Source organism: Melopsittacus undulatus, chromosome 14 (genome assembly GCF_012275295.1).
Source record: "Melopsittacus undulatus isolate bMelUnd1 chromosome 14, bMelUnd1.mat.Z, whole genome shotgun sequence".
In the NCBI taxonomy this organism is placed as follows: Eukaryota; Metazoa; Chordata; class Aves; order Psittaciformes; family Psittaculidae; genus Melopsittacus; species Melopsittacus undulatus.
The window spans coordinates 3,245,101-3,270,746 of NC_047540.1; the positions used below are offsets into that span (position 1 = coordinate 3,245,101).

Genomic DNA, 25,646 nt, shown 5'->3' on the forward strand with positions numbered 1-25,646 from the left:
CTCGGGGCACCTGCAGACCCCAAAGCACAGCCCTGGGGGTCAATTGTCCGGTCCCCCCTGGCTGAGGAGCTTAGCGCATCCCGGGGGCTCCTTCCCCACTGCTCGGGGCCAGCCCAGGGCACTAGGCAGAGCTGTCCTGGTGATCCCAGTCCGTCCAGGACAGGCTCCGGTCCCGAAGCCAGTGTGTAGTGACAGAGGAAACCCAAAGGGAGAACAGAGAGAGAAGAAATGAAGAGAGAGAAACAGTCTGGAGGTGTGTGAGGCTTCGCACGCTGCCTACTGCCCCTTGGGGATGAAGGGCTCCCCCTCCTCGGGCTCTGGCCGGGGTCCTGGGTCACTGAGGCATCGCAGCATCCGCTGGTTGCTGGGGCTGTCACCGGTGCCCGGGGTGAAGACATCGTCGGTGCCCGGGGATGAAGGCTCCCTCACCCGCATCACCAGCCCCTCCTCATCCTCCTCCGGTGAGGGTGGGAGCCCACTGCAGCCCTTGGGATCCTCATTCATCAGGTCCACGGACTCCGGGGACTGCGGCGAGGCCGGGTCAATGGTGATGATGGGCAGGTTCTCGGAGTCTGCCTTGGGTTCATAGGCCAGAGGGTCTGGGGAGGCAGCGAGGGGGGTACAGACAACGGGGTCAGGATAACCCAGGATGTTTGGGGCAGGGATGCCTGACCCACAGTCCATCTGCAGCAGTCCCAGCCAGGCCTGTGCATTGGTGAGGGCTGACGCTGCCCTCTGCTGATGAACCACCCGTGCTACAAGCAGCAGCATCACTGCCACACCTCATCACTCACACCCCGTCCCAACCTGTTCCAGATCATCCCACCCCGTCCCAACCCATCCCATCCCGTCCCAACCCATCCCAACCCGTCATGCTGTCCCCAGAGCAGGAGAGGACACACGGGACAGGAGGAACCAAAGGTGGCAAAGCAAAAATGGGTGATGGAGAAGCTGTGAGTCCAGGACTTGGGGCTGAGCGCTCCTGGTTTCTCCCCCAAGGCATGGACAGGAATGTGGCTGTGGATGGAGCCAGCTGAGCTATGGACAGAGCTACCAACCAGCCGAGTTCCCAGTGGGATACATGCTGGGAAGCAAGTGGGCTGCTTCAGTCCCCCGGCCTGGTTGCTTTGCCCCCAGGAATGGGATGAGGATGATGCAGAGGAACTGAGTAGGTGCAGGACAATACAATCTGAGTGCTTCAGCACCCAGGTACTGGGGGTGCCCAGCAAGGAACTGGCAGTGGTGACCCCCCCTCATTCAGTCCCACCTACCTGAGCCTATGCGAGCCCGGGACATGGTGGGTGAATCCAGCCTGTGAGCCGGCACCGTCAGGTAGTTGTTCATCTGGAAGCAGAGCACAGGGATGTGTCCATTGGGATGGGAAAGGGGAAGCGGGGAATTGACCCCAATGTCCTTCCCAGGGTGGGGACCCCCCTCAGCACCCCGACCTCCACCCCCTGTGCAGCCCCTCCACACCTTCTGCTCCAGCTGCCGGACCTTCTGCCTCCGCAGCAGCATCTGGTTCCAGGCCTCCTCGTACGGGTCGGCCACAAGCGTGTGCCGGTTGTAGGATCTCAACTGGGAAAAGGCCCCAAGACAAGGAGATGGGTTAAAAAAGAGCACATGGAAAGGCAAAGAAAGGTCCCCTTGGGGATGGCTCAAACAGCCACTGGTGGGCACAGCGCATCCAGGGAACCTCATCCTTTATGTGCTTGGTTCACCCACCTCAGCCCAGAAAGGGTTTAATGCTGGGCTCAGACACCAAACCAAGCCAGCATCCCCTGCAGCACTGCTCTGGCATCACTCCATGAGGAACAGCCAGACCAGGAACACGCAGGGCACAGGGCTCTAAGAGCTCCTGCTGGGCAGTGGCTGTGGGCACCAAGGGAAGCACCTCACCCTCTGCCTGGTCTTCTGCAGGTTGTTGCGAAGGATCTTGCGGATTTCCTCCTCCTTGTCCTTGGACAGGGCAGGAAGGGCACGCTCCACAGGGAGCGTCTTGGGGTTGATGTTCCTGCATGGAGACAAGCTCGGTGTGGCACTGCCATGGGCATGGCAGAAGGAGCGGGGGGGGGGGGGGGGGGGGCAGGGGAACTCACTGGATGGACACAGTAGAGACAGCCGAGGGGATCTTGCCTATGCCCCCGCTCTCCACCAGCTCGATTGCCTGCTTCATCTCCATCTTATGGTAGAAGGCGATGAGCTGGGGCTCCTTGGAGCGCTCCCCTGCGATCAGGCACTTCTTCACGTACTTCTTGTTGAAGCGGTTCAGCCTTCCCGAGGACAAGGAACAAGGACATCAGAGCTCACCTGCCCCAGCACCCACTGCTTCAGTGCCCACCAGCACCGCTGAGGCCAGGCTCCCTGGGCAGCCTCCAGAGCGCCCAGCACCAGCCTGTTCCCACAGTGGGTGATCCTGAGCTCCAGCAGGGACCAGCCACTGGCAGCTCCTGCACTGCTGTGGACATGCCATGGTGAAGGGGTGCAGCCCTGCAGCCCCACCTGCACACCCCACGTGGGGTAATTCATCAAGGGGGGGTGGATGTGGATGTACAAGGCCAGGTTGGATGGGGCTTGGTGTCCCTGCCTGTGGCAGGGGTTGGAACTGGATGAGCTTTAAGGTCCCTTCCAAACCATTCTGGATTTGATGATGACAGCCCAGGACAAAGCCTGGCACAGGGCTGAGAAGCTTGTCCGGTGGTGATCCAAACCCTTCCCCATATCCCCCACAGGTGCCTCGAGTCACCAAACCCTCACACTCACTTGTCCTTCCAGTGGTGATGCCCATAGTGACCACAGATGTCTTCGATCCCTGTCAGAAGGTGATCCAAGAACTGAAAGAGAAGTTCCAAGGTGTAGGAAGCTTGCAGGGCTGTTGCTCCCTCTCTCCCCATCCCAAGATCCATGCTGACACAGGGGTGAGGGTCCAGGCTGGGCCGGCCTCAGGAGGGCAGCACGGTCCTACACAACCGGGCTGCTGCTCTACCGGGTCCAAGGGAGGTTCTGGGTCAGAGCAGGACTGGATAACACAGACAGGGAACAGCCCTTTCTCCGTCCCCCTTACCTTGGGCCCTGATTTAGGGGCAGGTCCTGCTCTGTAAACCTGCCTGGTGGAGGTGGCCGAAGCAGAGAGAGAAGAGGACAAAGGTGGTGAAGAGAAGGCCCAGCCCGTGGGTTACCTGCGTGTGGATCTCTTCATTGATGGAGCGCTTTGTCTCCTGCTTCTTCTTTACAGCCAGCAGGTCCACCAAGGGCCGGATGGTCATGCCCTACAGAGCAGGGATGGGGTCAGACCTGTCCCCAAGGCACATTAGTGGGAGTGGGATGGGTTCAGCAAAGCCAAACCAGGGGCCTCCCGCTGCTGGTGTCACTTGGCAGCCCCATGAGCATTTGGAGAAAGGGACAGTGATGATGGAACTGAAACAGGGGAAGTTCAGGTTGGATCTAAGGCAGAAGCTGTTCCCTGTGAGGGTGCTGAGGCACTGGAATGGGTTGCCCAGGGAGGTTGTGAATGCTCCATCCCTGGCAGTGTTCAAGGCCAGGCTGGATGAAGCCTTGGGTGACCTGGTTTAGTGTGAGGTGTCCCTGCCCATGGCAGGGGTTGGAACTGGATGCTCTTAAGGTCCTGTCCAACCCAAGCCATTCTATGACTCTATGATACAACGAACAACCCTCTTGCCTTCCGAAAGCACACTGCATGCCACCAACCTGCACGAAAACGGTGAAGAAGATGACCGTGATGATGGCCGTGAGGAACATGTCCCTCATGCCAAAATGACTGTAGTCCAGGAGGTACCCGAGGGAGAAGGCGATGGCTCCCCGCAGGCCCCCATAGGCGATGATGAACTGGTCCTTTGGTGTCAGCTTCACGATCCGGAACTTGTTGATGAACCAGGTGAGGACCAGGACACCTGAGGAGTGGGACAGGATGGTGAAGGATGCCCTGCAAAGGCAAACTAGGGCCTCATGGCCCCGAGAGCTGCCCATCACCCAGCACCATCCCAAAGACACACTGACAGCTCACCCAGAACCCTTGCGATGAGGCAGAAGAGCAGCGTGCTGATGACGAAGGTCCAGTTCCAGTAGTGGTGGCCAGCCACAGTGGAGACACCCAGGAAGATGAAGATGAGGGTCTCGCTCACACTGCTCCACATCTTGAGGAAGTACTTGATAGTGGTGTGGGACTTGTGGGAGATGTTGGCTTCCACATAGGGCCGCATGACCACACCGGAGGCGATGAGCCTAGGGCGAGGATGGGGCCCTCAGCAGCCATGGGAACATGGGGACAGCCCCGACCCCTGGCCCTGCAGCTCCTATACCAAAACCCAGAGCAGGACAGGGCTTGCGAGACACCAACATCAATTCAAAGCCTCCAGAGAAGGCATCAGGAGGTTTCTCCTTCCCTCTGGAAGGGCAGGAGTCAGCATTGGAGCTCAAACCCACGCTGTGTTGAGCACTCACCAGGCCTGCCTGTCAATGTGTGCCCAGGAGAAAGGGCACTGGGCTGCCAGCACCCCAGGGTCTGTAGGGCAGCTCAAGAGAATTGTGTCTCCCTGCACATCCTAGCTCAAACACACCTCTGGGCATGTACTGGGCATGTACTGGCCACGCTGGGACAGCCAGAGGGCTGTGCTCACACCACCTCCCAATGGTCCAGGAGGGCACCACATCCCACCCATGCCCCACTCACGCCATGATGCCAGAGAGGTGGAAGAGCTCAGCAGAGAGATAGGCCATGTAGCTGTAGAGGAAGACGAAGAGGGGCTCGATGACTCGGATGTGGGAGGTGAAGCGGGACGTGAAGGCAGCGATCACCCCATAAATGACCCCCACGAAGACGCCGCCCAGAGACACCACGAAGAAGCTGAGGAAGCCGAGGATGATGTCGATGATGGTCACCTGCTCGAAGGTGGCAAACTCCTCAAAGAGGTGGTACAGGACCTGCGGAGGGGAAGGGAGATGGTTCACACGGTCCCAATGGCAAGAGACAGCCTCACCTGCATGGGAACACTGCACAGGGCTCGTGGTGTGGCCCATAGGGCTCAAAGGGACACGGGGCCATTGGAGAAGTGTCTGGGACAGGTCTGCTCCCCAGCACAGCCAGGGGGGCTTCGGTCCCAGTCTGAACCAGTCAGTGCCTGTTCCTGTTTGCCAACGAGCAGGTCAGGACAGACCCAGGCTGGGGAACACTTGGCCAAGGCAGCATCTGCCCTGTTCAGCCCAGAGGACAGCCCAAACCCTGGGGCATGCTGAGGGATGGCAGTGCTGGCAAGCAGGGAGAGGCCCCAGTGCCAGCTCCTGCCTACCAAGGCTGGGTCCTGGTGCATGGGGAGGGACAGACATGAGAGCAGAAGGCAAAAGCATTCCCTAGGGATGGGAGCAGGGACACAGTCCCTCTGGTGAACAGGGGGGAGAACTGTCTGGGAGAAGCCTGTGGTGGGACAGTGTGTTCCTCGTCAGCAGCAGCTCTGGAATGGACAGCTGGGATATGGGAGAAGAGCCAGGAAAGAGCTGTGGGCTAGGAGTGAATGCAGAGGTCAGCTCTGCAGGAGAAGGGCCAAGCCAGCACCTGCATGCACATGTCCTTTGGAAACAGCCTGGTCCCCAAACCTTCCAAAGCTGCTGCTCCAAGGCTGGGGCTGTGGGTGACTGGAGGGGATCCAGCCTGGCCACAGCCCCTGGGGCTCCCCCTTTGCCATGGCTGGGCCATGTCCTGCCCTCCCACCACCTTGGTGCTGCGAGCGGAGGACGGTGAGGATGGAAACAGGAGGGAACAGCAGCTCTGTGGCAGTGCTGCCCAACTCAGCACCAGCCCCAGCTCCTGCTCCCTTCCCCAGGCACCAGCAGGGCAGCGGGAGGCAATTCCAAGCAGGAGCACAGGAGAGCAGGGCACCAGGAGCATCCCTGCCCTGCGCTGCCTGAGCACGTGCTCCTGGTCAACCCAAAGCACCAAGAGAAGTGCTTCACCTCAACCAACCTCTGCAGTGCTCCAAGCCACTATATTTAGCTTTGCATCTGCAGAGGGTTAGGAGCAAGATGAGCTGCTGCAGTTCAGTTGGCAGGAGGCACCTGGAGGCTGGGAATGACCCAGTCCATGGCTCTGCCTGGTGCCAGCACCCAGAGGGACTCCACAAAGCAAAGCCCATCCCCTTGCCTGCTGCCCTTCATCCACTCACCACCGTGACAGCATCATTGAGCAGGGACTCCCCGAAGACCAGGATGTGGAGCAGCTCATTGATGTGGATCTCCTCAAAGACAGCCAGCACAGCCACCGGGTCCACGGCAGAGATGATGCTGCCGAAGAGCAGGTTGGCCAAGAGGCCAATGTGGTTGAGGCCAGGGCCACCGAGCTGGCACACGGCATACATCAAACCACCCAAGAAGAAGGCATTCCAGAGTGTTCCCACCACAGCGAAGATGAGGATGGTGCCCAGGTTCTCAGTGAATTGGCGCAAGGGGAGGAAATAGCCGGCGTCCAAGATGATGGGGGGGAGGAGGAAGAGGAAGAAGATGTCTGACTTGAGGATGGGGGGCTTTTCACCCACCCCTTTGATGAGGCCCCCGACCAAAAGGCCCACCACGATGAGCAGGCAGCTCTCGGGAACGATGCTGGACACCGAAGGGATCACATGGAAGCCTGGAGAGGAGGAGAGAGCAAGACACATCCCATGAATGGAGCAGGCTCTCTGTGGAAGGACACCCCTGCAAGAGGCAGGGCCCAGTCCCGGCCCTCCCTGTGCTCTTCAGCATCCTCTGTGTGTCTCAGTTTCCTCTTCCAACCCCCTTGGTTGAGGTTAGACCCGGTACCACTTTACCAGGCATCCGGCACCCTGTGGTACCCATGCCCAGTGCCCTCCAGGCTCCGCTGGCAGCTGTGTGCAGCACAGGCAGCTCTCCCAGCACAAGCTGTCGCTGGCTCCAGCTCTTCCCATCACAGCTCCTCATCCGCAGCACACGTGGGCTCTGGCATTTCCCTCCTGTCAGACAGCAGCCGGTGTGCCAGGCTGGCAGGAGGTGGTGTGCCCGTCCCCACGTGTGTCTGGTGCAGGGATGCAGGGAGATGCTGCTCACTGGGGTGGAGGAGGCACTTGGGGATGCGCCTGCAGTGTCAGCAGGTTTTAGGTGGCCACTTGCTGCTCCCAGGCATGGAGAAGGGACAGGACACATCAAGGCTGCTCCTTGGGGTGCAGGGGGAGAGGAAACTCATTTCCTCCTTAGTGAATCACAGCACAACCCCAAACGCAGGTCTCTGAGCCAGCCATGACCCATTGGGACAACTTAGAATCATAGAATGGTTTGGGTTGGAAAGGACCTTAAGAACATCCAGTTCCAACCCCCTGCCATGGGCAGGGACACCTCACACTAAACCAGGGCACCCAAGGTTTCATCCAACCTGGCCTTGAACACTGCCAGGGATGGAGCATTCACTACCTCCCTGTACAACCCATTCCAGTGCCTCAGCACCCTCACAGTAAAGAACTTCTTCCTTAGATCCAATCTAAACCTCTGCTGTTTCAGTCTGAACCCATCACCCCTTGTCCTGTCACTACAGTCCCTAATGAACAGTCCCTCTCCAGCATCCTTGTAGCCTCCTTCAGACACTGGAAGCTGCTCTGAGGTCTCCACACAGTTTCTCTTCCCCAGGCTGAACTGCCCCAATGTTCTCAGCCTGGCTCCATACAGGAGCTGCTCCAGCCCCTGAGCATCCTCATGGCCTCCTCTGGGCTTGTTCCAACAGCTCCATGTCCTGATGCTGAGGACACCAGAACTGTACCCAGTGAGGTCTCACAGGAGCAGAGCAGAGGGGCAGGATCAACATCCATCCCCAAGCTCCCTCTCCACAACGTGGGCATCTGCCTGCAGGGCTGGGCGCTGCGTGATGACAAGCACCAAGCAGTGCCTCAGCCAACGCACCAATGCCCACAGAAGGATTTTGGGTTCCCTGGATCCGCTCCCAGGCTTTATAATGATTATTTTGAAGGAGGCACATTCGCTCCCTGGCAAGGGAAGCAGCTGAAATAAGGAACCCTGCTTTGGCATCCCGTGTTCCTCTGTTCCTTCCGGCCCCTGCCATCTGCGCACGGATTCACTACGGATCCAACCCCTGCTCCCTAATGAGCCACCAGCCTGCTGCTGGTACAGAGCTGCTCAGCACCGATCCCTGAGCAAACTGCTCGGTGGCCTTTAGGTTTGGGCGTTAGAGAAGCCCATGGGAGATGGAAGCATTCAGGCTCTCTCCCAGTGTTCTCCCAGTGTCCAGCCACTGGCATCCTGGGATCTCCTGGGCTGGAAATGATTCCTGTTGGTTCCTGTCTGTGAGCACTGAGCACCCCAGGACAGCCCTGGCAGGGAGCTCCCTATGGGAGGGGAGGGATAATCCCTGTTCCAAGCACAGCTCATGCAAAGAGCACCCTGGGGCAATCACCCATCCCAGCACACAGCAGCCCTGGGCCACAGTAGGATCAGGGAGAAGCCCACAGATCAGTTCTTGCTTGCTGAGTGTGTTCAGTCATGACTAGAACACAAACAGTGCCAGTTCCACAGCTCCCACTCCTCCAACACAGGCCCCAGGATCCCATTCCACTGGAATGTTTGTGCACTGATGTGAATTCAGTGGCTTAGAACCTTCCTGTAGAGCCCTAAAAATACACTCACAGGGGCTGCATCTCAATCCTGCCTCTGATTTAACTGAATTTCATCCATGGTTTGCTCCTTGCTCGGTATTTTTAGAGCGCTCAGAAGCTGATGGGTACCAAGCTGTTGCTGGGATCCTGCTGGGATCCTGCTCCGAGTGCTGGGCCAACATCCTGCTTTGGGATGGGGGAGCTGGATCAGGACTGTGGGGGGGTCTCATGACAGCAGAGTAGGTAATAGCCTTACTAATAATACTAAGCCATAATAACCCCCAGACTCCTAAAGGTTAAATCTCATGGGGACCCTGCTGCAAACTGGGAGAAGCACCCACAGGGCTTTGGCTGAGGGTTCCATGAGACCCCACTTCCATAAGGACCCCCAGAACCCCCAGAACCCCAGCACAGGCACCCAAGGTCCTTCCTCTGGCAAACAAACTCCATGGGAGCAGTTCCCCATCAGCAGCATGACACAGCTCCCAGGCTATTAAAAGCAAGACCAGTTGAGTAAACACCAGCACCGAGAGCTTGAGCAAACAAGGAAAAGGGAATTCAGAAGTGAATAGTTCCTATTAAGATGGCTCCTTGTCCTCATCATGGCAATCACTCCCTGCTGGTGCCCTGAGCATCCTCAGCTAGGGCAGAAGGGTTCCCTGCCAAGGGGGACCCAGGCTGCTCTTCCCAAGGCGGATGCTGTGCCATGTAAACATTGACTCCCAAGCAAACAGCTTGGGAATGCCTCTGACCTACGTGTGCTTTCCTCCTTCCTCAGCTGTATGTGGGTTACTGCAGTCCCAGAGCATGGCTCGGATGCTTTTACATAAGCTCCATGCAGCAGCAGCTGCTCCTTTGCTGCCTCATGAGTCCAAACCCACCCTATCTGATCTGCTTTCAGCCTCAGCCTGGGCAGGAAGAGCCTGAAGGGATACAGAGGTAAGAGAGGCAGAGGGAAGTGTGCTGTGCACCCAGCCCCTGCATCCCCACGCTGCTGCTAGGAAGAGCTGGGTCCCACACAAGCACTGCCCACGGGGATGTTCTTGCAGTGGCCCCATGCCCTGAGCTGCTCTGAAGGCCAGAAGAGGAACATTTCCAGCTCTCATCCCAACAGCAGCTCTCACGATGCTGGGAACCCACTGCACACGGAGCAGGGAGCATCCCCCTTTGCTCAACCCAGCCTCATGCCACAACAGAAAGCCCCAAGGCCAACAAGCACCGTGCCCCACAGCATCTGCAAGGTCTCTGCCCTCTCCACCCCACAGCATTTCCCCATCCCAGCCATGCAGAACTCCCCCCATCACACTGGCTGCTGCAATACAGCTCCATATGGCACGAGACCCAGGGTCAGGCTTAGTCAGAGCTCTGGCAGCGCTCCCTTGGTTTTAAAGGCCTCTCTCTCCCAAAGCAGCACAGAAAGAACAGTTTAATCAAACACTTGTGATGAAAGGAAGGAGGCAAAGCCTTCAAACACTGCCCTGCTCCAGGCCAGGCCATGGGGAGCTTCTTCACCAACACCCCCGAGTCCTCCTCAGGGCTGGAGCTGGAACTGTGAGAGCCCCTGCAATGCATGAGACCCACTGCTGCCCAGAGGGGATGCTAACCTGCTGCTGCTGGGGCAGCCTCAACCAGGAGACAGTGAACCAGCCTTGGGGACTACAGGGTCCCCCCAGAGCTAATGCCCCCCGCTTGGATCAGCATCACACCCTCCTTAGAGCTGCAGGGTGAATGTGGCTGGGATTAACATCCCCTCCTGTCACAGGAGGAAAAGGAAGGTGATGGAGGAGGGATGAAAACCCACCCAGTGTTTGAGCTGGGTGAAGGGGGGAGGAAGGAGGGAGGGAGCATGTGGCATGGCTGGAGTTAAGTGGATTAGAGCTTCTCCACCCTAGAAGCCCTGCAAGTGATGCTGTCTGCAGCCCCAGGCACCCATAGGTGCCAGTCTGGGCTGCAGACTGGGACTGAGCAGCCACGTGGCTTAGGTACAGAGAGAGCTGCGGTGCTGGAACAGCCCTGGGAGAAGGCAGGGAGTCCAGGAATGGGGAGCAAGCATGCTCAGACAGCTGCCCTTCTGAAGGACACTGCAGAGAGCAGGGCTGGAGGAGGCACACGTGGCTCCGCAGCACCAGGGCCCCTCCAAAGGCCACTTTAACCCTCCAGGACACCAGGCTGCAGGGTCCAGGCTATACAGGGATGCTCTGTGCCTTGGTGAGGGATGCAGGTGGGTATGGACACCTTCCCTGCTCCTGTGGGACACAGGGAGCGTGGTGAGCTCCAAGCTGGACGAGCCCCAGTCACTGAGGAGCCACCAGCCATGGGGACAAGTCATCTGCAAAGCGTTTCCCTGCTCTATCCCTTCCTCTGCAGCAGGCAGGGAATGAGGTGGGAATGGGCTCTGCAGAGCAGAGACCACCACAGCCTGACTTCCATGCCCTGTGTTTTGGGGGGGGTGAGGATGTGGGGCTGAGCCCCTGGCAGGGGCTGGGAGTGCATCTCTTGTAAAACAGAGCTGGATCCAGCGACCTGCCCATAAAGACAAGGGACAATGAGCCTGGGAAGGGCACAGAAGGGAAGCAGTGTGCAGCCAGCACCAGCACAGATGTAATGGGAAGGGAACTAAAGAGCTGCTCATTTACACCTAAAAATAGAGTGGGGCCAGGCTCCCAGCACCCTGCAAGGGGAGCTGGTAAACCCAGGATACTTAAATTACATCCATTGCATCTCACAAGCTTCAACATCACCTCCTGCCACCAAGGCAGCTGGGGATAGCCCATGAGAGGCCCTGCAGCAGCTTCGGCTTTGCCAAGCCCTCTTCAGCTTCCCATGGAGCAAGTCCCAGTCTCCCAAGTGCTCTCTGCAGCTCTCTTTGGGCTGGTGTCAGCTACGCGGCTTGGTTGGGGCAGCTTCTTAGAGACACATCAGATGGCGTCAATGTCCAGATGGGAATACCTTTGATTTTCCACCTCAAAAGTGACATTTCCTGCTTAGAAGTTGACTTGTTTTGTTGTTTGGTTCAAAGACAGGTAGGGAACAAGCTCCTACGCACAACCATTTCCTCCAGATCAACCCAAATGCTTCATTCAAGCCTCATTATTTTCTTGTCACTAATTACAAAGCAAAGCCAAGGAGCAGGAAGGGAATTAATTGCAAGTGCTTTCTGTGACTCACTGAGTTAATGCAGATACCACACAGGGGCCAGGCAGCCAGCACCCAGCCGGACCTCGCTGCAAAGCAAGCACAGGGAGAGAAGGGAAAAGCAGCCCTAGTCTGGGGGATCCCTCTTCTGCACCCCAGCCTCCCATGAGCAGGGATGTAGGCAGGGAGGGAGATGAAGCCACAGGGTCTGTATCCCTAATTCAAAGTGCCCAGCACAGCCTGGCTCAGCTGGTGCCCAACCAGACCTCAGTGCTGAGCTGGATGCTGCAGTCAGGAGCCATTAACACCCATTGCTAAAGGTACAGCTTTGTTGTCCTTGGTGCCCCAGCCCCTTTGGGTCCCACCGCACAGGTACTGATGCAGCCATTGCTTTCCCCTCTCTTCCCCCCACTCTGCAAACAAACCAGCAGCAAAGGGAAGGAGCTCCTGCGATAGGAGCCCCAGAGCCACCTGGTACAGCCTCCGGCTCCTCAACCTCACCCACTCAACCCCAGTGCCTGTGGCATGGGAAAGTGACCTGCCCACACCCTGCCTGCTTTCCAGAGGAGAGCACGGGGCCAAGCCACCAGTGAGTCAGAACCTCAGGGCTACAGAACAAAGCAGCAGACACCATCAGGTATGAGCATGCAGCAGAGCCACTCAGCCACTGATAGTGTGCATCGGCCTGAGCCCTGCAGGGCTGGCAGCACTCCTGCAAGCCAGCCTGGCCAAGCTCTGGAAGCAAGTTAGCAAAAGCAGGCATCCTGCTGGGCAGTGCCATAAGGGAAGAGGCCTCCATCCCAAGCAAAGGGCAGACAGCATCCCAGCATCCCTGCATCCCAACCCTGCATCCCTGCCAGGATCTGCAGCAGGGCTGCGATGTCTGATCCCCTCCCTCCCAGTTGCACCAGCCTCCTGCAGCAGCGTTTTACAGCCTGTTCCCACTGGCAGGCCTTGAATAAACCCTCTGATGGAAGGGGAGACAAATCCAGACACCCCCAAAGCAGCTGGATAGAGCAGGCAGGGACCTTTGGAGAGCAAAGCCCATGCCCCAGGATGAGCAGAGAATAAGCTGCAGCCAGAGCCTTCCTCCTCAGGGGGATGCTGAAGGCTCCCTGTGCACACAGGGCATAAACAGGAGTGATGCTGGTCTGGCTCTCTGCAAGGTCCAGGGCTAAGGAGAGTGCAGCTCAGAGGTGGCTGGGGCACAGGCCCTGCTGTTCCATACCTGGAGCCTTTCCGAGAGGAGGTGAGCAGGGGGCAGAGCGATGTAAAGCAGGGCAAAGACTCTTCTGGTAACTCAGTGCCTGCAGCATCACCTAGGACAGTGCCTCTCATCCTCACCAGTGCCTCTCATCCTCACCAGTGCCAGAACCTTACCCTGGGAGCACCTCCCTGCACCCCCTGGGCTGCTAGCTCTGCCATGAGCAGTCCTTGCCTGGCTGCAGAGGGATGCAGGGGTGTCAAACATGACACCCCAACACTGCAGCCCCCTCCCAGGCATGAGCAATGGCACCAGTGATGGTGATGGCCCTATCTGCAAATCACAGGGTGGTTCCTTTCGGGTAGGGTTGGATGTGGAGATGCAGAAAGGTCTCAGAAAGAGGCGCAGCCTGGGGAACACAACCCAAGGCATTGCTGCATGCTGCAGCAGATGGAATGACGAGCTGCATGCAGATGAGCCCAGCTCTGACACCCCTCAGGAGCCAAACACTCCCTTTAGAGAAGGAAAACCCATTTGCTCTGCCCAGAGCCCTGCAGGAAGGTGGCAGGGAAGGAGATGCTGCTCTTGAGGGGCTGCAGACCCTCGGGGGCAGTGCTGCATAGCAGGATGCAACAGGAGAGCTCTGACTCACCAGGCACCCTGGTTATCAGCCTGCCAGCATGGGCGGCCCCTGCAGAGAGCTGCACTCCAAACAGGCTGTTGACACTGAGCCCCAGACCTGCAGTGATAACAGGGGGAGCCCTCCTTGGGGCCCAGGCAGGCACAGCACCAGCTCACCCCCCAGCACCAGGCTGGGGCCCAGGGCAGGCACAGCACCAGCTCACCCCCCAGCACCAGGCTGGGGCCCAGGCAGGCACAGCACCAGCTCACCCCCCAGCACCAAGCTGTTTGTCCCCCATGCAAAGGGGCTGAGTCCCTTTCTTCTCCCAGGCTCCCAGCATGGAATAGCTCAGGCTGAGAGAGCTGAAGGCACCTGTATGCTCCCATAACACACCAGCTGTGGTGGCAATCTGTGGACAGAGGTGTAGTAGGAACACTTGAATACTCTCTTTCCTTCCAAGAGCAGGCAGAAGCAATGCAGCAGAGCACACACCCTCGTTTTACCTCCAAAGCACTCACAAATTAACAGATCAATTGGGAGTCTTTTACAGCGCTGGTATTAATTTCCTCCCAGCTGTAAAAGGAAATGAGAGACAAAAGGCATTAAATGGATTTGCCCAAGTCCCCAAGTGAGCCGGCCTGAGAACCCAGCGGCTCCCCCTTTCCAGCCCTATGTTCAGATAATGCTTCTCCTTTAAACCAGACGAAAAGCCAAGGACACACTGCAAGGGAAGGAGGTATTGAGAAAGACCTATTAAAGACTGACAAACACACAGTTTCCTCCAACAGCTACCCCATATCAAGTAAGGAGGAACTGGAGCCAACTGGAGCTGCTGCTGTAGCAAGCACTGGTGCCTTGGGAGGCTTCAAGGTTTGGTCCCATCACATTGTGAAGAAACCCCCTGCAGATCCAGCTGTGCTGAGCACAGCAGCTCCCCTCACCCTCCACCTATGGGGTGCTGCAAACCCCAATGTTCTCCTCTGGAGGAGCAGGGTTTGGAGCTACGTGGCCATTGACAACCTGCAGTGATTCCGGTAACCCCACTCCCTGCTGACTGCATTCCTGTAACAGGCACGGTCCAAGGCTGCTCCCAAGCCACAGGCTGAGATTTGCAAACCTGTTGGAAGGCCTCAGGCAGGCTTCACACACGGGTTTTCTAAGGCGGGACCATATGGATCCTTCCCAGCCTTTGGCAGTCACACAGCAGGAACTGGGCACACAGGTATGGAGGCGAACGAGGACAAACTGCCATGCAAATGTCCTGCTGCTGTGGCTCCAAGGCTCAGTTTAAACCTTTTTCCCACCATCTCCCATGCAGAGGCAAGCCAGCAAGCCTGGGTTCTTCCTGCCACAGCTCCTTTACCCCAGAAAACCCAGTTCTCTGTGGTGCAACAGCATCCTCATCCTGTTTTATATCCTTCAGAAGCATCATAACAGTGACAACATTTGGAGCTAATAAAGGAGTGTCTGGAAACACTGCTCAAGGGAAAGGGGCTGGGAGCTAAACACAGCTCTTCCCAGGCTGCCTCATTGGGATGCCATCAACAGCTGGACTAGGAGGGATCAGTGCAACACATCTGCCTCGGGCTGGGGGTCTCCTAGAACAGGATCCCCCGGTTACCTTGTGCATGATGCAAAGCAAGACCGCACACTGTTTAACTGAATACTGCACAGCTCCGGAGCAGAAATGACCCCAGGCCTTGTGAGGAGATGGTCCCTGCTCACCCAGAGCAAGGCTCCGTGGTTCCCCCAGCTCCCTGACCTCAAGCACACGGCTCCTGTTGGCCCCTGAAGCCTCGGGAAGAGTTAAAGCTGAGCCAGCCCGAGGTGAGCAGGGTCAAGCTCCCCAGGCACAGCAGTGCCCATCGCCCTGCCCAGGAAGGGCAGGTTTCCTACCGGGAACAGGGCAGGAAGGACAAACAAAAGCCGCTCAGGAAACAACCTGTTGCTCCCCCTCCACCGGGAGGGAGGAGGTAATTGCAATTAGCACTGATTACTACCGGGCTTTGCAAACCCAGACAAAGCAACACCGCTCGCAGCACACGCCAGCCCTGCTTGAGAGCCAACAGGAGCACCCAGTCACCTTCTCTTCCCCAGCTCTTGGCAGGAGCTGCTAGCACGCATAGATCCCACTGCCTGAGGCACACGGGTGAGACCAGGAGCTGGAGAAGCATCCCCATCAGACGCCGCTTCCAGCATCCCCTCTCCATTGGGATGCAGGCGATGATGCTTCACACGCAGCCAAGCGAACAGAAGTGCTCCTGGGAGCAGATGCTCTCCCCTCTCGGCAGCATTCACAGACAGAAGAGCCTGTACCTTGCAAAATGCACCCCCAGGGACCAAAGCTGCAGTGGGAAAAGTGCTCCCAAGGGAAACTGAGGCACTAGCAGGGCTGGATACACCAGCTCTTCTCTTTAAAGGCCTATGTGTGCTTAAGTCTGCACCTGTGGCTTTTGTACTCCAGCAGCAGGATGGGAAGCTGCCTTCTCTCCATATCCATCAGTAAGCATTAGCATGTCATGACTCCAAACTGCAGCATAATTCCAGGCACTGGGAAAGGGAGTCTGCATCTTGCAGCCTTGCTAAAGAGAGGGAAATGAGCTCCCTGCCAGCACTCACTAGCAAGCGAACTTAAAAGCTGTCCCTCAAGGTTGATGTGTTGTGACTTTCTGGAGACAAAGAGCATCTCTGCTCCGACATTTATGAGTCACTCCTGGGCAACCCAAGGAAACGCATTTGTTCTCTTCCCATTACAAGAAGCACTCTGCATTCTCCAACCTTCCACTCAAAACATCACCCCAGCTTCAAACAAGCCTTTGGTCGGTCGTGCCCCTCGCAAATCCATCACCAAAGGCATCACAGCACCAGATTTATTCTCACTGCTCCCCTCCAAGCACTGATCAATCTTTGATCACACCTTTTGTGCCAAACACACAGCAATGTGTGTGTGTGTTGCACGCCAGCCTGCAGAGCTTTGCATTTCAGGTCTGCCTTCCCAAGCCCAAACACGTGTTCTGCCCCATAGAAGAGCAGAACAAAGCATACCAGATAGGCATCCCTCCATTAACACACAGCTGGAGGGTGCTGGGATTAGAGAGAAAAGCAAACCAGAAGAGATGGCAAATGCAGAGCTTGCCTTTCTCATAGAGTCATGTAATCTGGTTTGAGTTTGAAGGACCTTAAAGCTCATCCAGCTCCAACCCCTGCCACGGCCAGGGACACCTTAAACTGGAGCAGCTGCTCCAAGCCCCATCCAACCTGGCCTTGAACCATGATAAGACTGGACCAAGCATAGACAATTGGTTCAATTCAACCAGTGCCACAACCTCTCTTCCCTTTGAAAGCAGCCAGCCCAGATTTCAAACCTACCCCAGCAGCTTTGAGCCCCAATGGGTGAGAAGAAACTGCTGACAAGCCAGGCAAGGCAAGGAAGCCAGCACATGGGAGAGGTGTAACCCAGCTCCATCTGTGTTTTCACAGAGCATTCCAGATGGATTTCAGCTTTGATTTGAACAAATGAAGCCTTCGGGAGCCAAAAGAGAGAAATAATGAAGAAAATGAAATGTTTACAAGGCAGCTGCAGTAACTCATCCTCATTATTGCTTCAAGTTTCCTCTCATACCCACACTCAAATGCTGCTCTAGTCAAGGCCTCATGACTCCCACAGCCCCATTATCCTTGCAGGGCACAGCCACATCACATCCCAGGACTTGCCAGAGGGAAAAGGGAAGGGATTATATGAATTAAATACTCTTTTGGAAGCCTAATGAGCTTCTGGTTTATGCAGGAGCCACTGAGATGCCTGTAATGTCCCTTGGTGCCACAGGTTTGTCACTCATGGAACCACCCTCTCCCCTTTCCCTTCTCCCACGTGTGATTCTCAATCCCTATTTAGCCACATTAATTACAGACAAGACTGGTAGACTGGTTCTCCATCCCACTTATTCCCAAGGCAGCTCCAGCACCTCTGGCTATCATGGATAAGCCGTGGTTGGGTGCCTGGGCAATAGGGGATGGAGGACATGAGACAAAGAGCGGTGTGTTCTGCTCCCACCCCACAAACCAGCCCAGCTCTATTGGAGGCCTCAGGGCAGGGAGAACTCCACAGCATCTCCCTGAAGGCCAGAGCAGCACCCATGTGGGCTCTGGCCACTGCAGGACCTGCAAGGCAGCACCCACATCCCACCCCTGCACTGGGTGTCCCAGCCTTCCTTCAGGAATGGGATGAAGAACTGAGGGGCCTCAAGGTGCAGGAAGCAGATCCAGGCATCACTGCAGGCACCAGGGTCCCTGTGGGGTGCAAAGCCAGGGCTGCAACCCAGCATAATTGTGTTTAATGGGCACTAGGGCTCACTGGGGAGGCAGGGGCACTGATTGCGGATGGATGTCTTCAGCTTTTCCCACTCCATCACCATCCTGCACTTCACAGCAGGAATCCTTCACTCTTCCAGCCCTAATTAACGTCATGGCTTTCTCAGATGCATAGAGGGAACAGTCTGGAGAGGTTTTGTTCAGGCATCAACAATAGGCAGAGCAGGGAAGGGGAAAAACATACCATGGCTGTTCTTTCTGAGATGGCAAAGCAGAGAAAGGGAAACCACAGCATGTGTTTGGATCATTCCCCAATAAGGAAGCGGGAATGCAACAAGTCTGCATTACAAGAGGTTGTTTAACTTCATTACCATCACAATTTACACTTCTGTAGCACCAGCTGCATGGGTATTTCAAAATCCTTTCCTAACATCTATTCATGGAGCCTCAGTTCCCTGCAGAACAGGCACAAGCTCACCAATACAAACCAGGAAGCATGGGGGTGATCGCACCACACAGCACCTTGGTATCTGCACCCACACATGGAATCAGCCATGGCTTTAAAACAACCCCTTCCCACACCAACCAGTCCCATGGATCCAGCTGGAACAACCCCAACACCTCCAGCCCTTTGCCGATGGCCATCCCAGCACAGAACAGAAGCAGCCGATGGTGGTGGCAGGAGAGAGCCCCCAGTGTGCTCATCCCATCCACCAGCCATGTAATTCCAACACGAGGACAGGGCTGGCCCAGTGCACAGCTTGGGAAGTTCCCTTGCTGTCCCCTTCCCAAGCCTTGGAGGTGGCACCAGCAGCCAGGTCCCCACACCAGTGGCTCTGCTCCACATCCGCTCTCCCAGATCCAGTTCCTACATCCTGTGCCATGTTTCCTGCCCTGCTTATCTCCCCCTCACAGCCAAAGCAACCCTAAAGTCCCTTAACCGACAGCTCCCTATGAGACCTATGGGTTGGCGCTTCTAAAATCCAGGAATTCAGGGAAGCAGGATGCTAAAAGCAGCTGGAAAGCACCCGAGTGTTTTAGCAGCCAAATCTCACTGCCAGCCTCTACACATCTCTCTAGCTTGAAGCCATCCCTGCTCCTCCATGAGGCTCCACAACCCCATTGGACCCAGCACGTTTCACTCTTCCCAGCTCCCATCACCAGCACACAGGTCCTGGGAACTTCCTTCATCTTCTTCCTCCCCAGACAGCAGCACTGGGGACAGTTGGTGAGGCCAAGGGCAACTGCCACTGCCGGAGCCTGGCACCGGGATGTCCCATGCCCGAGATCATAGAACCATAGAACAGTTTGGGTTGGAAAGGACCTTAAGATCACCCAGTTCCAACCCCTGCCATGGGCAGGGACACCTCACACTAAACCAGGTCACCCAAGGCTCTGTCCAACCTGGCCTTGAACACTGCCAGGGATGGAGCATTCACAACCTCCCTGGGCAACCCATTCCAGTGCCTCACCACCCTCACAGTAACAAACTTCCTCCTTATATCCAATCTAAACCTCTGCTGTTCCAGTTTGAACCCGTTACCCCTTGTCCTGTCACTGCAGTCCCTAATGAACAGTCCCTCACCAGCATCCCTGTAGCCCCCTTCAGATACTGGAAGCTGCTCTGAGGTCTAAGATCTGTCCCCAAACACCCCCAAAGCAGCAGCACATCGCCACATACCCCAGAGCTCCCTGGGCCCCCTTTCTGCTTGCTCAGCACAGCCTCTGCCAGCCCAACTATCACACACAACACCCAGTCTGCAAGTACCAGTTTGGTGCTGGTTGGGAGGTGGGGAAGCAGAGGGGACACCCCTGACCCAGACACACGCTGAGGGCTGTGAAGGGGGCAGAGACAGCAATGACTCAGTTTGTGCTCCAGGCTCCAAGTGGAGCACTGCATCAGGCAGACAGCTCGCGTCTAGAAACATCAGTGAGCAAAAGTAGGGTAAGAGCTCAGCTCTACAGCAGAGCCTCATGGGGACCCTCTGCAGCAACAGAACATGGGAACGTAGGACATCAAGTCCTCATGCACTGGATGAGATGGACTCGTGTTCTCCATAGCTGTCCTCTATGTATTCGCTTTCCCCACAGTGCTGGGTGTTGGTGGCCAGAACACCCCAGTTTGGCCACAGCTGAGCAGGACTCCACAGCAGCAAGGCTGCCTCCAACATTCCTCCCTTAGCAGCAGCATGGAGCTGGTCAGGATCTTGGGAGGGGACACAGCCAGGACAGAAGACCCCAGCTGAGCAAAAGGACATTCCACACCACAGGAATCTGCTCAGCAATAGAAGTAAAGAGAAAAGGACCAGGGACATTCCCTATTACAACCCTTGTCTTTCAGAGCAGCCACTGCTGCTTCCTGGGAAGTGGCTGGACACGGCCTGCTAATGGGAAGGAGAGAATGAATCTTCTGTGTTTTCATTGCTTCCATGTGTGGCCTTTCCTTTTTCCTTATTTATCTGCTTTAAGAGTCTCTTCCATCTCATTGTCCCCCCAGGGAAGGGACAGAGCAGCCTGGTCAGCACACAGTGTCCATCCAAGGCCAAGCCATCACATCTCACTACACACTTGAGCAGCAAAGCAGAATGGCCAGGATGCTCCAAGGACGCTTGGGAAGAGGCTGAAGAGTCAATTGATGCAGACAGACAACAGGAAGGCAGCTCCTAATGCACTATGGAAACATGACTGCTATGCTTTGCTGCTTCTGAAGATGTCCTTGGGAGACACAGGTAACCCCAGTTCTTGTCCAAGCGCTGGTGCTCTGACCAGCAGGCCACAGCCAAAGCTGTGCTAACCACAGTCTGTTATTTACATCCTGACTCACTCCTTCCCTTCCCCCTGCAATGGAGAGATCTCAGTTCCCCTGAACACCTCCTGCAGCCACGTCAGCTCCCAGTGCCAGGCACCCAGGTTCTCGTGCCCTGGCCCTTTCCTACCACTCCTTGGGCACAGAGGGAAGGAAACCCTTACAATAGCCTTGCAAACCCTTGCAGATGGGCACAGAGGGTTCTGGCCTGCATGGTTCATGGTTTATGGTTTATGGTTTCTGACCCTGTGCAGCAATGCAACAGGTTAAGACAATGTCCGGTTGTAACCCTCAGCTGTGAAGGCTTCTCCACTTTTGCTGACCAAGTCAAGCCACCACCAGATGTGTGCACATGGCTGTGTAGAGGCACAGCTGGAGCTATCCCTCACCCCTCTTCTCCTACTCAGTCTTAAACCACCGTGAGTATGAAGTGAAGCAGCCGGCACCAGCAGTCCCCTTCACCTCTAGGATCATCAAGGCACAAAGAGCCCATGCCTGTAGGACACATGGGGGTAACCAGTCCCACTGCTCCAGAAAGCCAACCCCTCTCACATGTGAATCCTCCAGGAGTCAACAAAGACTACGTCAAGAAGGGAAGGGCTCCACTCACACCTTTGATTCCCCAGCCTAACTCACAGCCAGGCCTGCTGGAGACAGGATAAACCCTCTGCAAGGGACTGTCTAAGGTGTCACGAGTGATGAGGGAAAACAGTGACAGGACAAGGGTCAGGCTGCATCTCCTAGCCCAGAGGAGAGCCCTGTAAAGACTTCTGGGCCCCAAGTGGTCACCCTGCACTGTGACACCCCAAAGACTCACTTTTGCAGCAACATGAGGCTCAATGACCAGCACTAACCCAGTAAAGGGGTGTCTGGAGGGTGGGGAGGAGCTGGGGCAGGTGACAAGCTGTCATGCACAGCCCCTGCTGCACTCTTGCCCCTCTTGGAGTAAAGCTGTTGCTCCTTTGCATCACTGGATAGACATTAACAGGACAGGGAGGAGAGGAAGCACTGCTTCTGCTCACCATCCCCCTTCCTCTCTAAATAGCAACTGGATGCTCTAAACCCTGCCTGGTTTAGGGAGCCTGCAGACTTGTATGTGTCATCCTGTCCTCACAGCTTGTACTGCACAGGCACACGAGCTATCCCTGCGTGGAAGAAAGGCTATTTTGCTGCTCTCAAACAATATCCTCTGATGCAAGGTGGCACTGATGGAGCCGGTATTTAGACAGACAGCAACACAAGCAGACAGAGGCTGACAGCTCAGCTGTGGGAACTCCACACCGAGACAAGGTGAACAAGCAATGCTCTTCCCTTCAGAGCCCTGGAGAGGAGGCCAAGCAGAAGGATGCTCCAGGACTGCTGAAGCCCCTGTGAAAGGGGCAGACAACCCAGGGTTTGGATTGTGGCACGATCCCCATCCCCGGAGTGCTGCAGAGCACCTGCCATCATCTCCAAAGGCCCCTTGCCAAGTTCGCAAGGCAGCTCCTCCTAAAATATACCCCTCATCCCCAGCCTTGCGTAATGCTCATAGCACGGAAGCACCAGTGGGGCTCAGCTCGCCGCCAGAAATAGCTCCTGCAGCACACCCCAGCCCTAACTCCAGGCAAGGAGCGGCCCCAGTGATGGAGGAACCCCACCGGAGGGGGACAGGCAGCGATGTCCCCCATGTCCCCCATGTCCCCCGTGTCCCCCTCCGTGTCCCCGCTTTCTGGTGCCCATTCTGGCGCTCCCCGGAGCAGGGCGCAGGCCAGCGCTCCTGGCCCCTCCTTTCTCCACCAGCTTCCGCACTGGTACTTCTGCTTTCATCACTCCCGACTGCAGGCGCACTGCAATAGCCCCGAGCAGCTACCAGAGGTCGCTTGATCCGCGCTGGGAGAGCCCTTGGGAAGGAGATTGGAGGCTGCGAGGCACCTTCCAGTGCAAGGCACCTTCCATCGTCGTAGGCAAACTGGGAAGGGAGAACCCGCACGGATCCCACCTGGCTCTGCCCCTGCCTTGTCTCCCAGACAGGCAGGAAGCCAAAGGCTCTGAAGTGTTCGCACTGCTGCCCGTAAATAAACCACCCAGACGGGATGTGGAAATAGGGCTCTGCTGCCTTCGCATCCCCAGGGGGCTGGCAAGGGGATGAGGCAAAGCGGAACCAGGCTCCTCTATGCAGAACGAGGGTGTCTCGTACCCTCCAGGGCAGACCAGGGGACGGTTTCCAACAAGCACCAGCTTCTGAAGAGCTCCCAAAGCAAGATTTCAATGGGCAGAGCTGCCCTCAGCATTCTTAGATCGCTGGTGGTGACTGAGAGGCAAGATGAAGGCAGAGCTGCCTCCCTCCCAGCACCGCGCTACGGCAGGAAGGCAAACGCTTCACCTACCCTGGGTCTGTGTGAGCACAGCCGGGAGCGGGGCCAGCCCAACCTCCCGGCTCAGATTTGAGCTGTATCCCAAAGTTACATCACTTCGGGATATTTCGGTTGCTATCGATTCAGCTGCACAAGTTTGGAAAACACTTTGTCAACAACCCCCAGCCCTGCAGCCGGATGCTTGCCCAGAGAGGGGCATTGCAGGGGGTGACTTTTCCAGCCCTCTGGCCCCTGATGCTCCTCAGCTTTAAGGCAGGGATCCTCTGGATGCCCTGCAGCAGGGGCAGCTGCCCCCCTGCTTTGCTATGGAGGAAGGGGAGGTTTGAAGCACCAGGAGGTTTTGAAGTGGCTTCTCCAAGGTTACAAAATGTATCTGCGGCTGGGAAAGGCAGGAAACAAACCGGATGCTTCCTCCAGAGTGCCGAAGGGAGGATAGGAAACCGAGCAGGGGGATGCTCAGGGGTTCGTGAGCATCTCCAGCCCTGTTCCCAGCCGGTTAAATGCACAAGGCTCTGTTGAGCAAGGCCGGGATGCTACTGCCCTGTCTGCCAGGCCCTGACAGACCCAAGGTCGTGGGGAGAGCAGTGCCCACCCCTGCCCAGGATGCAGGGGATGCTCCAGCAGGCCCCTCCCTGGCATGCTCTGGCAGTCCCACCCTGGGGTGTCTGTGCTGCTCAGACAGTGTCTGCCACCCTGGGATGCTCCAGGGGAACCCTACTTAGGATGCTTGGGGGGGGTCCCACCCTGGGATGCTCCAGGGGGACCCTCCTTAGGATGCTTGGGGGGGGGGTCCCACCGTGGGATGCTCCCGAGGTGCAGGCGCCTTCCCAACCTACCCAGCTTCATGAGGCAGGCCAGGAGGATCCAGAGGGAGATCTCGAAGGGGATGCGGACGTGGGTGTAGTCGATGCCCAGGACGGGGAAGGCTTTGCGGGTCTTGGCGTGCTCCTCGGCCGAGGCGTTGGGCGGCTGCGGGTGCAGCGGCAGCATCTCCTGCGCGGAGCCGGGCGGTGCCGTGGTGAAGCCGCCGCCGTCGCCGGCAGGCAGCGGGGCCGGGGGCCGCTGGGGGGGCTCGGAGTTAGCCTGCAGGCCCTGTCCGGGCAGCAGCGGCCCCAGCAGCAGCAGTGCCCAGGGCAGCGCTCGCAGGGCCGCGGCGCCCATGGCTGCGGGGGGCGGCGGGGGGCGCTGGGCCCGCCGGCGGCTGGGGCTGGAGCCGCCCCGCCGAGAGCCCGAGCGAGCTGGGGGCGGCCGCGGAGATGGGAACATCCCACCGGGGGCGGGGGCAGCGGCGGCGGAGGGCGGGGATGGAGGGGGGGGGTGAGGTGTGGGGAGCAGGGGTTGGTACGAGAGGGAAGGGGATGCTCTGTAAAGCGGGGTGTGCTGCAGAGGGACAGGGAGCAATGCAAAGGGATGCGAGGGTGAAGATGGGGTCCTCTACAAAGCCGGGTGTGCTGCATGGGAACGGAGCGGTGCAGAGGGGATGCGAGGGTGAAGATGGGGTGCTCTGTAAAGCCGGGTGTGCTGCATGGGAACAGGGGCTGCTGGCCCTGGGGGTGCTGACACAAGAGGGGTGCAATGGAGAGGGAGTGCAATGCAAAGGGGATGTGAGGGAGGAGATGGGGTGCTCTGTAAAGCGGGGTGTGCTGCAGAGGAACGGAGGGGTAGGGATGGGGCATGCGGGACCTTGAAGTGCTGATACAAGAGGGGTGCAGTAGATTGGATGCGATGGAAAGTGGAGAGCAAGGGAGATGGTGGGATGCTCTGTCCTGCAGGGGAACGTGGGGGGAGTGGGACCTTGAGGTGCTGATACAAGGTGGGGTACAAAGTGGTGAGTAGGGGTTCCTGTGGAAGATGGGGTGCAGAGCAAAGTGAGGTACAACTGCAAAGTGGGGCTGGAGCAGAAAAAGGGAACATGGAGCAATGGGTACTAATGGGAGAAGGAGTGCAGGGCAGAGGGGGTGTGTGTGATGCAAGGAGGGCAGGAAGGTGCAACACAAGGGGGGTGCTGCTTCAAAGGGGGTACAGCACAAAGGGGAGCAGAAAAGCAGGAGGGTCCTCAGGCAAGGTGAGATGCTGCTGGAAAGGGGGTGTAGAGAGCAGAGGCCCTGTGGGGAATCACGAGGAGGTAATTCCAGGCCTGGGGATGAGTGGGGTGCAAGGAGCCAAAGGAACCCTAAAGAAAGCGAGGAAAATGGGATCTGCGAGATGCTTGGCCTGGCCTTGTGGGTGCTGGCTGCTGGAGGAGTGCACTGGGGTGACACCATGCCCAGCAGTGTGGGCCTGGCAGGGAGATGGTGGGTGCATGGCCCAGGGACCCTGGGCCACTGGGGAGAAGAGAAGCCACCGTGTTTGCTGCTCCGAGAGGGGCAGCCATGGGCTGCAAAGGGGGGTGCAAAGAGGTGACTTCCAGGGGTACAGGACGTGGTGCTTGTTGGTACCTCCGTGCCCTTCGTCCCAGTCACTGGTGTGAGTCACCAGGAAATCTGATGAGGCTCCAATAAAATCACTGGAGTAGGGAGGGGGGTTTGCTCACACTGTGCAGCAGGGATCAGCCACCCTCATTCCTTGGCTCTGCTCCATGTGTGTGACT

The 25,646-nt window shown here is 57.3% G+C and overlaps 1 protein-coding gene across 1 annotated transcript; it reads right to left on the reverse strand.

Moving 5' to 3' along the window:
* Positions 1 to 229: 229 nt before the first annotated feature.
* Positions 230 to 24,217, reverse strand: SLC9A1 (solute carrier family 9 member A1). The gene is made up of 12 exons (XM_034069357.1): positions 23,893 to 24,217; positions 6,177 to 6,637; positions 4,691 to 4,941; positions 4,025 to 4,242; positions 3,709 to 3,911; positions 3,180 to 3,269; positions 2,764 to 2,834; positions 2,100 to 2,273; positions 1,900 to 2,014; positions 1,477 to 1,578; positions 1,272 to 1,344; positions 230 to 599 (listed from the first exon to the last, which is right to left on the reverse strand). The coding sequence occupies exons 1-12, from the start codon at positions 24,215 to 24,217 to the stop codon at positions 277 to 279; spliced, it is 2,406 nt and encodes an 801-aa protein (XP_033925248.1). The 3' UTR covers positions 230 to 276.
* Positions 24,218 to 25,646: the final 1,429 nt, after the last annotated feature.

Excerpts from the sequence above, each read along its gene's own strand:
- SLC9A1 (XM_034069357.1), bottom strand. The coding sequence starts at position 24,217 with ATGGGCGCCGCGGCCCTGCGAGCGCTGCCCTGGGCACTGCTGCTGCTG. Across the intron at positions 3,270-3,708 it reads TCTTCACCGTTTTCGTGCAG|GGCATGACCATCCGGCCCTT; the intron begins GTTGGTGGCATG and ends CCTGCTCTGTAG. Across the intron at positions 2,274-2,763 it reads CATCACCACTGGAAGGACAA|GCTGAACCGCTTCAACAAGA; the intron begins GTGAGTGTGAGG and ends GTCCTCGGGAAG.